This window comes from Pseudorca crassidens, chromosome 16 (genome assembly GCF_039906515.1).
Source record: "Pseudorca crassidens isolate mPseCra1 chromosome 16, mPseCra1.hap1, whole genome shotgun sequence".
Lineage (NCBI taxonomy): Eukaryota > Metazoa > Chordata > Mammalia > Artiodactyla > Delphinidae > Pseudorca > Pseudorca crassidens.
In genome coordinates, this window is record NC_090311.1 from 24677897 (window position 1) to 24694983 (window position 17087).

Below are 17087 nucleotides of genomic sequence, written 5' to 3' on the forward strand. Positions count from 1 at the left end.
GAACTGGTCCAGTTTGTCTGGAGCATCGAGTGTTATGCAGGAATAGTGGGGAACAAAGGGACATCTATCTGATACCATATCTGACCTTGAATGTCTGACTAAGGCATTTATACTTAATTCAGCTGACAGTGGACTGACATCAACTCCTGAATGGGGATGTGCCCCAACTGGAATTGTGCTTGGGGAGATTAATTATCCATAGTTCAGGGAAGCACAATCCTAGAAGTGGGTGGCTATAAGTAGCAGGCACCTAGACTAGGCCAGGAGTCATAGCAACCTGGACTCTGGTGGCAGTTGGATTGGAAAGAAGAGACTGCTGGGGTGAATAGTCTTTGAGGAAAGGACAGTATGTGTCTTAGCATCTGGCGAAATGCCAAGCATGTAGTGTTCAGTTAGTAGAAGTCTGATACATGTCTCTGAGCCTTTGATCTTGTAGTTCTTGTGGTTTATCTACATAAAAGCTAATATGCTTTTTGTTACTTTCCCCAGGACAATATTTTATTAATAACAAAGTTCTTATAGATCACTTTTTCTTTTTACTTTTTTAAGTCCACTGTGTTTTATTTACTGAGGTATAAATTTATGTACCATAAAATGTACAAATCTTAAGTATACAGCTTAATAATAATACAGTTTTTGTCTTTTTCCTTTCTGACCCCTTAAAATTTCTGATAATTGCTTTCCTAAAAAAGAAAATATATTAACTATATAATTCCACAATGTTACTTCCATAGATCTGATGATACAGGACATTAAAAGAAAAAAACTTGTGTGATTTACATCAGTAGTCATTGCAAAACAGCTTTTATTCTTCATTGTTTGAGAAGCATAGCACATATCCTGATAGGACGTTGATTTGTGGAAAGAAGAATTACAAAGAAATGAATAGTCCTAGGAAAGCAAGTGAGATTAATTACTCTGTACAGCACTTTTAATTACGTGTCACCTTGTTTTTCTTTTCCAAAGTTGGAAGAAATCTTGTCAGTCCAGTCACCGTGGCATATCAGAAGGGAGGCGTGCTTGCTTCTGGAATTGTAATGTATTTTTTTCTTCAAAATTAATTGCTTTCAAGAAAATATACAAACATCTGAAGCTAACACAACGTTGTAAATTAACTATACTTCAATTAAAAAATGGTTAAAAATTTATTTCAAATAGAAGGAAAAGAAAATATACAATTTCCATTTGCTTCCATTTTCTATGATGAGCCATAATTTGGGATGTCAAGTTCTGTCAGGTTATTAATTAAAATTCTGTTTGGGGAGATGTTTATTGTAAAACTTTTTATTATGAAGAATTTCAAATGTATACAAAATTAGAGATAACAGTATAATGATCTATTATATGTCTATCTTACTGCAAATAAGCAAAAACAGGATTAAAAAAATCCAACCCCCCAAACACACACAAACACACACACACACACACACACACACACACACACACACACACACACAAAGGAGTCAAGTCTTAGAGAGTTCACCAGCCAGTAAGTGGAGAAGCTGGGACTTGAACCCAGGTGTGGCAAACTCCAAAGTTCTTGCTCTCATTTATTAGGGCACATAGCCTCAGTAAGTATGAAAAGAGGCCAGACCAAGTTACATTTCCATGTGGTTGTAATCAATGCTAAGGTTTGGAGCTGACCTACACTAAAATCTCAGGTCTACTGGTAGCCATCCCAGAACACTGTTAGCTTTGTGTCATCTTTTGCCACAGATCACATCTCCAGGAACCTAAGGGCACCTAGGCAATGATGTCAGAATGAGAGATGTAGCTCCACCAACAAGAAACAATCTGGAGCTCATTAACCTACATGTAGCTTGTAATCTCCTCTCCCCAACCTTGCAACGGACTACTTCCTCCTACATTTAGTCTGCATTTGTCCTTCTCAAGGCCACCCTTGGTGTGTTTTTTTAACCTAGTTTAAAGGAGAGGTTGGAGCATCTGCTCTGGTGAGGGATGGAGAAGGATGATGGGCATGGAGAAAGCACCTTGCACATTTCTCCCCCCAGGTCTTAAGTCTGAACCCAGCCGTTTTTCTTGAGAGTAGTTAAATTAACCTAAAGCTGTTTACAACTAACTGATCAACATTTAACCAACGCTTTTTTACTGGATACTTGCCCTGTTTCTAGCACTGTGTGAAAAACTAGAAAAGAAAATACAAAGGAAATAAACAGCACACTCCCTACCTTTGAGTCATTTAGAGATTTAGGAAATGCACATAATGATGATTATACATACATTAAGGCTAAGGTCTTTGAAGTAAGGAGACTTCTGGATACCAGCCACACGATAAACTCTGCCTCATCTGCCCCACCTCCTATATAATGAAGAATGTGGTAAGAAGATAAATGCTAAAGAAGTTCAAAGAAAGGAGAGATCAGTAAAGTTTTAGGTAATTGAAAAATGTGTCACAAAAGAGATAAAATTGAAAATTGACCAGGAAACATGGTTAAAAGTTGGCTAAATAAAGGTAAGAAGCCACGGCATTCTAGATAATGTAAACATAGACGATGATTCCAAAAATGAATAGTAGATGGTAATCAATAATTCTTAGCTTGTTTGATGAGGAAAGTATATTGAATACTATGCATTGATCAAGACTAATTTTCTTCATTTATCTCATTGTTTTTGGTCTCTAGGATGGCTTTGTGTATTCTTTTCTTATTAAAGATACAAATTACAAAGTAGAGGATTTTCTTGAGGTTGAAGAGCCTGTGGAACATTTGATGTTTTCTCCCAGTTACAGAATGTTGCTGATTCAGACAGACAAGGTATGCTAGATGGTGGTTTCTTGACATGAAATTTCAGATATTATTATTATCATCATTGCATGACAGGAATGAAGGGCAGAGTGTGTTGCATAATGATAACACTACTAGCCAGGACTCTTTAGCTTGCAAATGAAAAAATACCCAGTTTAAAAGACCTAAATAACAGAAGGATGTTTGTTTGTTTGTTTTTGTGTGTATAACTGAAAGCAAGCAAGGAATTGATATAAATCCAGGAGCTCCCACGAGGCTGCATGCCTTGTTTTTCTGCCATATCTTGGCTCTGTTTCCTCTCTGCTTCCTCCTTTTCTATGCAGACTCGCCCCTGTGGTGTCAAGAGAGCCTTCTGCAACTCCAATTTTATACTTTTATCCTCTTGGTGACCCTGGTAGAAAATACCAGTTGGAAAAAAATGTCCTGGAATCTAGACTCATTGTACTAACTTGGGTCACCTCTCTACCCCTGGGTCAAGTACTATGTCCAGAGGGATTCTAAACTCTCATTGACCAGGCCTAAGTCACATGTCTACCATTGGACCCTGGGTAGAGTCAATCCACCCAAACATGAACTGAGACTGGGGTCATGGGTGGTTCTCTAAGGAAAACACAGGTTCTGTAAGAGAAGAAGGGAGGGAAATAAATACAGGTTAAAATCAAATGCCCACCTGAATTATACTGTTGGGAAGACTCTTAGGTCAGGATATATTAGTTTATATTGTTAGGCAATGATTTTAGATGAATTACAAGTAAAGTTCAATGATTTTCTGCCTAAAAGAAATTTAAATTTAAATATGGAAAGACTTAAGTTTCTGTAATTACCAGAAGTTAAACTGTGCTAACGATGTTTTAATAAATGACAAATTTAAAATATCTATGGAGAACAGGAAACAATAAAAAAAGTAACATAACAGAAGGGAGAAAGACACAAATAGAAGTTCTAAAAAATAAAAATATACTAACAAAGAAAAAATTAAATGACTATGTCTGACAGAAGGCTGGAGAATCAATGAATGGAAGATAGATCAGAAGAAGTTGTCCAGAATGAACCCAAGTGACAAAAGTATGGGAAATACAGAAGGGAGGGTAAGAGAAATGAATGATACAGTGAAAAGATCTAACATGTATTTGATTGGAATCCCAAAGAGAAGAGAGAGTGAGACAGAGGTAATATTTAAAGAGATATTTTCCAGAACTGATTAAAGACATGAATTTACAGCTTCAAGAGGCCCAGTGAATCCCAAGCAGGAAAAATATACACACTTAGACTTAACAAAGTGAAATTTTTGAAAACCAAAGACAAAGAGAAAATCTTAAAAGCAGTCAGAGAAAAAAACAGATTATTTCAAAGGACTTTCAGTGACACTAACAGCTGACTACTCTGGCAATAATGTAAGTAAGAAAGAGTGGAATGAGATCTTCCATGTAGTGCAGGGGTCAGGAAACTGTAGACCCATGGGCCAAAACCAGCCTGCTGCTTGTTTTTGTAAATAAAGTTTTACTGGAACACAGTCAGACCCACTTGTTTATGTATTATCTATGGCTGCTTTCACACTACAATGGTAGAATTAAGTAGTTGTGAGAGACCACATGGCCTGCAAAGCCTAGTATATTTACTAGCTGTCCTTTTACAGAAAAAGTTTGCTGACCCCTGATTTAGTGAAATAAGGTTACTACCACCCGGAATTCTATACTCAGGGAAAATACTTTTCAGTACAGGGGTAAAAAAAGACTTTCTAGATACTCCAGAATTGAGAGTTTGTTAGCACATCATCACTAGAGAAAATTCTAAAGAATGTACTTCAGGCAGAAGGAAAATGACCCCAGGTGGAAGGACTGGGATGCAAAAAGAATGAAGAGCAGTAGTAAATGTGTAGAGAAATGTAAGTGAACACTGACTGTATAAAACAGCACAAATAATTCAAAGTTGGGTTTAAAAATAACATTGAATTAAAATTCCAGACAACAATAATGTAAGATGGAGGGAAAGGAGTAAATGGAATAATGTATTTCAAGTTTATTTTATTTCCTGAGAAGAGAGTAAATGTTTTAAGTAACTTCTGATATTTATAAGCTAAGTATGCATGTTCTGACTGCTAAGGTAACCATGGAAGAACTGAAACATCAGATGAAATTTCCACATCATAGAGGGGGGAAGTGAAATGTTAAAAAAAAACGCAAAACAAGGTAAGAAAAGAGAGAAAAAGAAACACAAAACAAATGAGAAAATAGAAAGCATAAATTAAAATGTAATGTTTAATCTCAAATATACTAGTAATTACAATTAAAGCAAAACAGAATAGTTGGTCTAGTTAAAAGGCGAAGATTACCATATTTGATTAAAAAAGAATCCAGGGCTTCCCTGGTGGCACAGTGGTTGGGAGTGCGCCTGCTGATGCAGGGGACGCGGGTTCGTGCCCCGCTCTGGGAGGATCCCACATGCTGCGGAGCAGCTGGGCCCATGAGCCATGGCCGCTGAGCCTGCACGTCCGGAGCCTGTGCTCCGCAATGGGAGAGGCCACAACAGTGAGAGGCCCGTGTACCGCAACACCACCACCACCAACAACAAAAAGAATCCAAACCTAACTCTGCACTGTTTTCAAGTGACATATCTAAAGCATAAGATTGAAAGTAAATTTTAAAAAATACAGTAACATTGAAAATAAATTAAAAATTGAAAGTAAATTTAGAAAATGGGAAAAGATATATCATGCAAACATTAACCAAAAGAAAACCTTTGGAGATATATTAATATTAGGCAAAAAAGACTTATAGGCAAAGTTCATTACTAAGAATAAATGGGCTTATTTTAGAATAGTAAAAGGTTAAATTCACTAGGAATACATAAACTTTTAAAATATATATGTACCAAATAAAATAGCCTCAAAACATGACAAAATGACAAGGAAAAACAAAATCATGATCTCAATAGGAGATTTTAGTATACTTTTCTCAGTACATGATAGAATAGACTATGTGTACTCAACATAGCAGCCAAAGTGAGCAAAGCATCTCTCTCTACTACTCAGAGCCCTCCAGTGATTCCCCATGTTATTCTGAGTAAAAGCCAAAATCTTCACTATGCTTTACAAGGCCCTTCATAATGTGGACTCCACTCCCCACACTGGCCTTATCTCCCGCGACTCCTCTTATTCACCCTGCTTCAGTCATGCTGGTCATCATGCAGCTTGCTTACACGCACCAGGAATGCTCCTCCCTCAGAGTGTTTGCACTGGCTGTTCCTTCTGTCTGGAATGCGTTTCCCACAGAATCCACATGAATCCCTTCCTCATTTCCTTCAAGTCTTTTCTCTAAACACACCTTCTCTGTAAAGCCTTTCTTGGACACTCAGTTTAGAATTTCACCCTCTTATTTTGCCATGTCATATCCTCTTTCCCTGCTTTATTTTTTTCTTCTTATAATTATTGCTCTTTAACTTACAATATATATTATTTAGATATCTTATTCATTGGCCAAAGTCCCCAGTAGAATGTAAGCTCCATAAGGGAAGGGAACTTTTGTCTGTTTTGTCCTCTGATGCAGCCCCAGCATCCAGAGCTGTGTCTGGCACAGTGTATCCACTCATTATTTGTTGAAGGAATTAATGAAAGGTAAATGAATGAAAGGTAAAATCAGTAAATACCTACCAAATTTTAGACTTTACAGAGTTGTATTTTTTAGATAAACAGGAACGAAAATATTCATGTTTAACCTAAGTAAACTTGAAGAACTTGTGATCAGTTGAAAGCAGACTTCTTATCGCTAGTTAAATAAACAGACCGTATTACAGTTACTTGGCAGGGATGCATAATGTCCAGGATAGATTTTTTGGAGAGGTGAATTTGGAACCTGAGTATGATAAACACGTCATAAGTAACAGCTTCAGCCACACCTCTACAATTTTCACAAATGTACATTTAAAAGTTTTTGTTAGTGCCCACCATGGTCTAGTATGTGATAGAAGTTAGTTCATCTTAACAACTTTTCTGGTTTTCTACATTTTCCAAATTTTCTGCATAAGTAGACATTATTTTTAAAGTCAGGAAAAAGTGCTTTGATATGTATTGTAATCTTAAAAAATGCTTGGAAATGGAGAAAAGAAGAAAGTCCTATTTATTGATTATGTTAATTGAGGAATGAATGAATGAATCAATAAACATTTATATTTTAAGCTCCTCAAGGTCAGGGCCTTACTGAATTTATCTCTACTTTCCCACTACCTTTTCTCACACAGTGCCTTGTTCACAGTAAGCATTTAATAACTATTTGTTGAACTGAACACACAATTGCATTATTTTTTTCTTTTTTGGTATGTTTACAGGGATCTATTTATATTTACACTTTTGATGAGGAGCCAACCTTTGAAAAACTCCTAGCGGCTTGTGATGGGAAATTTCAGGCAACAGACTTTATCACACCTGGAAATGAATACTGCATGGTAAGGAATATGGTATTGTTTCACAGTAGGATTTAAGGGTAAGATTTTGGAAGTTCATGTGCAACCTATTGTAAATCCCTGCATTGGGATTGGGAGCACGAAGTCTTAACCACTGGACCACCAGGGAAGTCCCCCAAGCGTACTCTTGAAGATGTGGTAGAAATGCCAACCACTTCCATCATCAAATCTACTCCCCAGTTAGAATGACATCGTCATATTGTGACTTCATAATATTAAGTCTCTGAACATGACCAAAGCAATTAAAATCTTAGGAGCCATCCTGTTTGTTTGTTTGTTTTTATTTTTTAAACTTTTTGTTTTATACTAGAGTATAGTTAACAATGTTGTGATAGTTTCAGGTGTACAGTAAAGTGATTCAGTTATACATATACATGTATCTATTCTTTTTCAAATTCTTTTCCCACTTGGGTTGCTACATGATATTGAGCAGAGTTCCCTGTAGGAGCCATCCTGTTTGTATTCACCATCCAAGCTTTACAAGTCAGGTCGTTAAACACATTCATTGCTAATGAGTTGTCAACACTTATTAAACTATTAGTGTTTACCCTCTCAGAGTGATGCAGCCCGATCTGAAAATGAAAACGAAATAGTTGCCATGCACAAAACATGTATTCAGTCTACTTAGGAAAAAAAAAAAAACTTCCCTCTACATGCAGAAAAGAAAAATTATTTCTGGTGTTTAACTGCTTACTTTTAGTTGGTCTCAAGAAACATATTTCAGTTTTCATATAATTCATCAACAAATCTATTAAGATTTTGGGAGTTCTAGCAAATAAAAAAATACATAGACTATGGAATAGGTAACACTTAAGGTTCCTTCCAATCTTCAGATTCTGATTATGTGATTTTTTTTTTCTGATTATGTGATTTTTCTTCTAGATGTTCTCTGATAAGAATTATGTCTGTTTTTAGGGTTGTTTCAACTCAATAAAAAAGTTTAATACAAGATTTTCATGTTTAGGATTTAGATACTTGATCCATAGTATCATGTTACCCACTCCCTAGTATTCAAGAAACAGAATTTAAATTGTATCACATTGTAGTTACTTTAAGCTGCTTTCAGTCTTGATCCTGTGAAAGAGTAAAAATTATCTGTAAAAATGAATATGAACTTTGGGTTTCCAGTCCAGCATGTAAAGAACCTCACAACAAGAAAAAGCTGAATTGGGCTTCCCTGGTGGTGCAGTGGTTAAGAATCCACCTGCCAATGCAGGGGACACGGGTTCAAGCCCTGGTCCAGGAAGACCCCACATGCCGTGGAGCAGCTAAGCCCGTGCACCACAGCTACTGAGCCTGCACTCTAGAGCCCACGAGCCACGACTACTGAAGCCCGTGTGCCTAGAGCCCATGCTCCGCAACAAGAGAAGCCACCGCAATGAGAAGCCCGCACACCACAATGAAGAGTAGCCCCCACTTGCTGCAACTAGGGAAAGCCCATGCACAGCAACAAAGACCCAATGCAGCCAAAAATAAATTAATTAAATAAATTAATTAATATATCTTAAAAAGAAAAAAGCTGAATAAATTTAAAATCAATAATTCCTCTTAGACCCATCAGATAATTGAGGTCATAGGGAAAACCACTCCCCCCAAAATTATAGAGACAGACAGGCAGATGCAAAGAATTACAGCTTACTGGAGCAGATGCCCAGAAGTAGAAACCACCACTGGAGCCAGTACCCAGGGGGATTACAACTGGAGAAACTGCACATCTCAGACCAAAACAAGGACACCAGAGGAAATTTTAGTTTCTGACACATTCAGCTACAGCAATCAGTAAACACAGTCTAACTCCTAGCCAGATAAATATAAAACCTCACACTATAGCCTATTTAATTCATACTCTTTTACCCAGTACATCATGTCCAGCTTTGAACAAAAATTATAAGGCATACTAAAAGACAACAACAGAAGAGACAGAGCAAGCATCAGAACTAGACTCAGATATGACAGACACATTGTAATTACCAGGCCAGAAATTTAAAACAAACTATGATTAATATACTAGGGATTCTTATGGAAACAGTGGACAACATGAAAGAATGGCTGGATAATATGAGCAGAGATGTGGAAACTCTAAGAAAGAAAAAAAGAAATATTAGAAATAAAAAGCAGTGTAACAGAAATGAAGAATGCCTTTGGTGGGCTCATCAATAGACTGAATTTTGCAAAGGAAAGAATCAATAAAGAATGTCAGTAGAACCTTCAACACTGAAATGCAAAGAGAAAAAAGAATGAAAAAGAAAGAATATCCAAGAACATGGGACAATTATAAATGGTATAACATACACATAATAGGAATACCAGAAGGAGAAGAAAGGAAGGAAGGAACAGAGGAAATGTTTCACGTAATAATAGCTGAGAATTTTTCAAAATTAATGACAGATCCAGGAAGCTCAGAGAACACTAGCGGGATAAATACCAAAAAAATCTACACCAAAGCTTGTTATATTCAAATGATAGAAAATCAAAAACAAAGTAAAAATTTTGAAAAAAATCTAAAGGGAAAAAAAACCTTACCCTTGAAGAAACAAAGGTAAGAATCACAGTGGTCTGCTCTTCAGAAATCATGTAAGCAAAAGTAGAGTGAATATCTGAAGTGTTGAAAGAAAAAAAAACAAACAAACCCAGGATTCTATATCCAGCAAAATTATCCTTCAAAAGTGAAGGAAAAAATATTTTCTCAGACAAATAAAAATTAAGGGAATTTGTCACTGGCAGAACTGCCTTGCAAGGAATGTTAAAAGAAATTTTTCAGAGAGACAGACCAGCAGGCAGAAGATCAAAATCATAGGTGAATTGAACAATACCATCAATCAACTGGATCTAATTGACATCTATAGACTACCTCATCAAATGATAGCATAATATACATTCTTCTCAAGCTCACATGAATTATTCACCAAAATAGATCACATTCTTGGTCATAAAACATACCTTAACCATTTAAAAGAAATACGTTCTCAGGCTACATGGAATTAAATTAGAAGTAAATAACAGAAAGGTAGCTGGAAACTCCCCCTACCCCAAAATAACTGGAGAGTAAACAACACACTTCTAATAACACATGGCTCAAAGAAGTCTTAAGAGTAATTAAAAATTTGAACTAAATGAAAATGAATATACTACATATCAAGATTTATGGGATTTTGCAGTGAATACAGGGCTTAGAGGGAAATTTATAGCGTTCAATGCATATATTAGAAAAGAAGAATGTTTAAGATCAATAATCTAAGCCCCCACTTTAGGAAATAGAAAAAAGAAATTAAATCCAAAGTAAGCAGAAGAAAAGAAATAATAAAAATGAGAGCAGAATGCAATGAAACTAAAAATAGGAAATCAGTAGAGAAAATCTAAGAAACCAAAAGCTGGTTCTTTAAAAAGATCAATAAAATTGATAAACTTCTAGCCAAGTTAATGAGGCAGTGGGGGGAGGGGGGAGAGAGAGAGAGAGGAGATACAAATTACTAACATCAGGAATGAAAATTTAAGAGGGGTCATTACTACTGACCCCAGGGACATTAAGAGGATAATAAAAGAGTTCAGTCATCTTTCAGTATTCATGGGGGATTGGTTACAGGACTCCCCGTGGATACCAAAATCCACGAATGGTCACGTCCTTTATATAAAATGGCATAGTACAGTCAGCTCTCCGTATCTGCAGATGCAGAACCCACAGATACAGAGGGCCAACCATATTATGAACAACTCTATGCCTACAAATTTGATAATTTAGATGAAATGGACCAATTCTTTGAAAGATATAATCTACCAAAACTCATACAAGGAGAAATAAATAATCTGAGCCTATATCTATTAAATAAATTGAATAAATAATTAATAATAACATTACAAAACAAAACCTCTCAGCAAACAACAAATAGTGGGTAACTTCTTCAGTCTGATAAAGGACATCTTTAAAAAAGAAAACCTTAATGAAATCAACTGGAAGTCCTAAATGCAATAAGACAAAAAAAAAAAAAAAAAAGGGGGACGTGGGGAATAAAAGGTATTAAGATTGTGAGGGAAGAAAAATAAAACTTTGTTCTTAGATGACCTGATTGTCTATGTAGAAAATCCCAGAGAATCAATAAAAAATCCTTCTGGAGCTAAGTGATTATAACAAGGTTGCAGGGTGCAAGTTTAATATACAAAAGTCAATTGCTTTCTTATACAAGCAGTGAAGAATTGGAATTTGAAATTTAATACCATACAATAGCATTTATGTTAGCACTGAAAAAGTAAAATAGGAATAAATCTAACAAAATATGTACAGGATATATATGATAAAAACTATAAAACTCTGATGAAAGAAATCAAACAAAATCTAAATAAATGCATAAATATTTCATGTACATGGGTAAGAAGACTCAGTATTATTAAGATGTTGATTCTTTCTAACTTGTCTTATAGATTCAATGCAATTCCGATCAACATCCCAGTAAATTATTTTGTGGATATCAATAAACTGATTCTAGAACTTGCTGATTCTAGAACTTACTGATTCTAGAACTGATTCTAGAATTGGGTAGGACTAACACTACCCAATTTCAATATTTACTATAAAGCTACAGTAATCAAGACAGTATGGTATTTGTGAGAGAATAAACAAACAGATCAATGGAACAGTGTCTTGAAATATAGTCAACTGACCTTTCACAAATATGCAAAAGCAATTTAATTGAGAAAGCATAGATTTTTTCAACTAATGGTGCAGGAGGAAATGGACATTCACATGCCAAAAAAGAAAAAAAATCTAGTCACAGATCTTACACCCTTCACAAAAAATTAACTCAAAATGGATTGTAGACCTAAATGTAAAATACGAAAACTATAAAACTCCTAGGAGATAACAAAGGAGAAAAATCTAAGTGACCTTGGGTTTGGTAATGACTTTCTAGACACAACACCAAAAATGCAATCCATGAAAGAAAAAATTGATAAGCTGGACTTCATCAAAATTAAAAACTTCTGCTCTGCAAAAGACACTGTTAAGAGAAAGAAAAGACAAAGCACAGGCTGGAAGAAAAATCTTTGCAAAACATATATCTGATAAAATACTGGTATCCAAAATATACAAAGAACTATTAAAACTCAACAATAAGAAAATAAACAACCCCATTGAAAAATGGGGAAAAAATCTGAATAAACACCTTAACACAGAAGATATACAAATATATGGCAAATAATGATATGGCAAATAATGATGAAAAGATGTTCAACGTTTTTCGTCATTAGAGAATTGCAAATTAAAACAATACTACACACCTATTAGAATGTCTAAAATCCAAAACACTGACAATACAAAGTGCTAGTGAGGATATGGAGCAACAGAAACCCTCATTCACTACTGAGGCAAAATGGTACAGCCACTTTGGAAGACAGTTGACAGCTTCTACAAAATTAAACATACTCTTACCATATGATTCAGCAATTGGGCTTCTTAGTGTTTACCCACATTAGTTGAAATCTTATGCCCACACTAAAATCTGCATGTGAATGCTTATAGCATCTTTATTCATAATTGCCAAAACTTGGAAGCAATCAAGATGTCCTTCAATAAGAGAATGAATAAACAAACTGTGGTACATCCATACAATGGAATATTATTCAGTACTAAAAAGAAATGAGCTATAAAGCCATGAAAAGACATAGAGAAACCTTAAATGCATATTGCTCTGTGAAAGAAGGCAATCTGAGAAAGCTGTATGGTTCCCTCTGTAAGACATTCTGGACAAGGCACAATTGTGGAGACACTAAAAACAATCAGTGGTTGCCAGAGGTTCAGTGGGGAGGGAGGGAGGGATGAAGAGGTGAAGCATAGAGGATTTTTAGGGCAGTGAAACTATTCTGTATGATACTGTGATGGTGATTACATGTCATCGTACGTTTGTCAAAACCCATAGAATGTATAACACAAAGAGTAAACCCTAATGTAAACTATGGCTTTAGTCCATAACACTGTATCAATATTGGCTCATCAGTTCTAACAAATATACCACAATAGTGCAAGTTGTTAGTAACAGGGAAAATTGTATGGATATTGGGAAGGGCAGGGAGGGAAGTGCAACTCTCTACTTTCTGCTCAAATTTTCTGTAATCCTAAAACTGCTCTTTAAAGCAAAGTCTATTAATTTTTTAAAATACCAATTGTGATTTTCTATTTCTAGGCTTATTCACTAGGAAATTCATTGAATTTCCAAGTAACTTATTTCAATTATGTTACACAGAAAAAAAAAACTTTATTTCACTTTTCTAATCCTAATTAGTTATTATGTGTTACTTAAATTGCATTAAAGGTAATAGTTAATATTTGTTCAAATCAGAAGTATTGACGTTGAAATTGTAATTTTAATCCACATAAATAAAATGAAATTTTATACTAAATCATCAGATTGACATACTAGAAAGGAATTTAGAACATACTCCCATAGCAAAGTCTTGTTTTCCATTTGAGTTTTCTTTTTCTTTCTTTTACAGACTCTCACACAGTCAGGAGAAGTTTGTGTTTGGGGTATAGAGGATGGTGCTTGTGTCAGCAGGATTTATCTGAATATCCCAGTAAGTGTGCCTTATAAATGAATTTAAATATATATATATATATTGAATTCTACTCCAACCTACTTTTTCATATTCACATGTCAATAGTCTGTGGAAATACTCATTACAGAGGCCTTATTGCATTTTTACCTTATATATTAGAGTAATTCTTGTGTATAAAGTATATTCCACAGCCCAGAGGGTGGAACATAAGGTACTCTATTGGTGTATGGTGGTAGTTATTCCTGAAACCCTAATGGTTTATATCTCACTCAGGCTGTAAGTTCATTGTGGATTGACAGGTTCTCTGCTCCACACGGCCTTTCAGGGAACAAAGTCGACAGAGGCTCCACCAGCTAATAGCTCCTCAGTGCCATGGTATGGGAAGAGTGCTGGAAGGTCTTGAATTAGCAGTTAAGTGCTTTTACTAAAAAATGATACATCTCCTTGGCCATAACTAGATAAATGACCCCATCTAACCTCAAGAGGATTGGTTAGAAATGAAAGAAAGGGACTTCCCTGGTGGCGCAGTGGATAAGAATCCGCCTGCCAATGCAGGGGAACATGGTTTCAAACCCTAGTCTGGGAAGATCCCACATGCCGCGGAGCAACTAAGCCCGTGCGCCACAACTGCTGAGCCAGCGCTCTAGAGCCCGCGAGCCACAACTACTGAGCCCGCATACCACAACTACTGAAGCCCATGTGCCTAGAGCCCATGCTCCACAACAAGAGAAGCAACCACAATGAGAAGCTCGTGCACCGCAATGAACAGTAGCCCCGCTCGCCAAAACTAGAGAAAGCCCACGTGCAGCAACAAAGACCCAGTGCAGCCGAAAATAAATAAATTAAAACAAACAAATGAAAGACAAGTACCACTCTAACCAACTTGAACCAAAAATTAAAAAGTGGAGGTTATTGACTCAATCAACTATAAAGTATAGAGTTTGTCTGGGCTCAGCTGTGGCTTGATCTAGCAACTCAAATGATATTACCAAGGATCTTGTTTTCCTCTCTGTCTGTATACTATGTCTTTAGTTTCATCTTAGGCTTCATTTAGTGGTACCCAAATGCCACAGGTACCAACGTCACATCAGATCATCAGGGAAGAAAGCCTCCTACAGTGGGAGGAGGAAGAGAAAAGGTTTCTCCTTTTCAGAAGGCTTAGTAAATACCTCCTAATGTCTTAATAATAACCCTGAACTAATCACTGTAGACAGGGGGATGAGAAATGCTAACTGGCTTAAAGTCAGCCATGGAAATGGGAGTCAGATCTGTTCCACTCAGCCCTGAAAATAGGGGAGAGATGGTTTCTCAATGGATAGTCAAGAAATTTTCCAGAAGGAAGGTGTGTTGATGCTGGGTGGCAAACCACAATTCCTTACCTAAACCTAACCCTAGCCTACCATAAGGTGATACCATTCTTTCCACCATGTTCATGGTGCATTTTACATAAAATAATATTTTAAAAAATATAAAAAGACCAAGAAACAGTGGTAATGCTATTTTTTCTTAAATTATCATTTTCTGTATTACACAGTTCTAGATGAGATATGGATCTTGGTAGGAGGAAGAGGAGTTACAATCCTTCTCTGTTATAAATTAAAATCTCAGTTATAATACAAGATGAAGCATCATACGTCACATAAGAGGATTACAAGATGCAAAAGGATGCAAGAGGATTATAAGATGCATAAAATTCAATGAGATAAAAAACTCATCCTAAAAAGTAAAGATAAAAATTCTTACCTGAAAGAATACGTGTAGATTCCATAATCTATGTGACAAGGTTTATATGTATTCATTTCTGTTAGAATTACTAGAACTAGAAAAATCTTAAAGCTCATCTGATCACACCTTTTACAGATGAGAGACATAGAGATGTTTAACAACCCACCCAAGGGTCTGTATAATCAGGACTTACCTTGCACTTCCTGGCTAAGGAGGGATATAGGTACCACCAAAAGGCCCTCTTTCTGCTTCAGATATCTTCCCTTCCTCTGATCAGAGGGGAGAGATTCGTACGACTGTCACAGTTAATTAGACAATCCTTCTTTGAGCTTCAAACCAGGCATTGTACACTCATGTAGTTCAGCTCTTATTGGGGAGAGTCAGTGGTTTCTCCTTACTGGAGGATACTGCTGCCCCGTGGGGAAATGATAAGTGTATTGACCCAGCAGTGCTGAGGCCAGATCTCCCTGCCTGTGCTGGGGACTGTGCTCCCCATGAACATTTTAGGCAGTGGTCCTTAGAGAACCCTGCTCAGCGTCATGATGGCAGGATGCATGAACACTACTAGCTTCCCCTGATGGTGCCTGCTAGGGTAGCTACGACCCCTCCAAATATTGCTGTACATATTTAGCCTAGTCCACAACAGCCCTGGAATGGAGGGTAATTTCAACTGATTATTTTGAGGAAACACAGACACACGCGCACACACACACACACACACACACACACACACACACACACACACTCTGAGATCTCCCATAAAGGCTTTTACCTAAAAAAACAAACCCTCACCACTTCGTTTCCAGTTTCATACTGAGATACCACTAAAGATTCAAACTGGTTAAGGCTTGGAAAATTCACTTTAAAAAACAAAATGAAAACCTGCTCAATGGGGAAACTGTGCATTCTAATGGGGCAGGACACCTGAGTTTTCCTCTGAGCTTTGTTACAAGCTATGGGATCCTGGGGCAAATTGCTACATTTTTCTTTGCCTCCGTTTTCTAGTCTGCAAAACAATGATCTCTTTAAGATCTTTTCTATTTCTAACATTCCACTATTTTATTCAAAACAAACTACAAAATGTAATTATGTTACCACCCCTTTCGAGTTGGGCCCCAGTAGGGGTCCTCTTCTCTGGTGTTGCCCGTGCCAATCGATTGAGACTGAGTTTGGTTCAGAAACAAAGGAAAGTTTTATTCTTTGATCGGAGAACGGAGAGGTGGGAGCTCTCGCTCTAGAGCACAGGTTTTTGGGACGGGGTATGGGTGGGGATGCTCTATATGGTTCTCCTCATTGCGGGGACGGGGTGGGGGGTGGGGTTGGAGCTCTCGCGGCGCTAGTGCAGCTGTCCTGCTTTGGTTTCACATCCAAGTTCTGGGTGCAGTGTCTCTGCGCACTGCCTGCCACTGCCGCCATCTTGAATTGCGGTGTCATTGGCAGCGCTTCTCCACACGGCCACGGAGTCGAGGTGTCGCTTTCCTAGTCTGAAGTGCTGGGTGCAAGACTGCGGCACACAGCACCCTATAAGCAAGTGAAACTAGATGAAGCACAAAAGAAGAGGTTAGACCTTATCACCTAGATTCCATCTTATTT

At 36.9% G+C, this 17087-nt stretch overlaps 1 protein-coding gene across 1 annotated transcript in view; it reads left to right on the forward strand.

Annotated features, from left to right (window-relative positions):
• The window catches only part of CFAP43 (cilia and flagella associated protein 43), a 101565-nt gene that overhangs the window by 23442 nt on the left and 61036 nt on the right, over positions 1-17087 (forward strand). The window contains exons 7-10 of the mRNA XM_067709479.1: positions 967-1034; positions 2643-2774; positions 7089-7205; positions 13707-13787. Of these exons, the coding sequence (XP_067565580.1) occupies positions 967-1034; positions 2643-2774; positions 7089-7205; positions 13707-13787 (398 nt within the window). The remainder of the gene's footprint in view (positions 1-966; positions 1035-2642; positions 2775-7088; positions 7206-13706; positions 13788-17087) is intronic.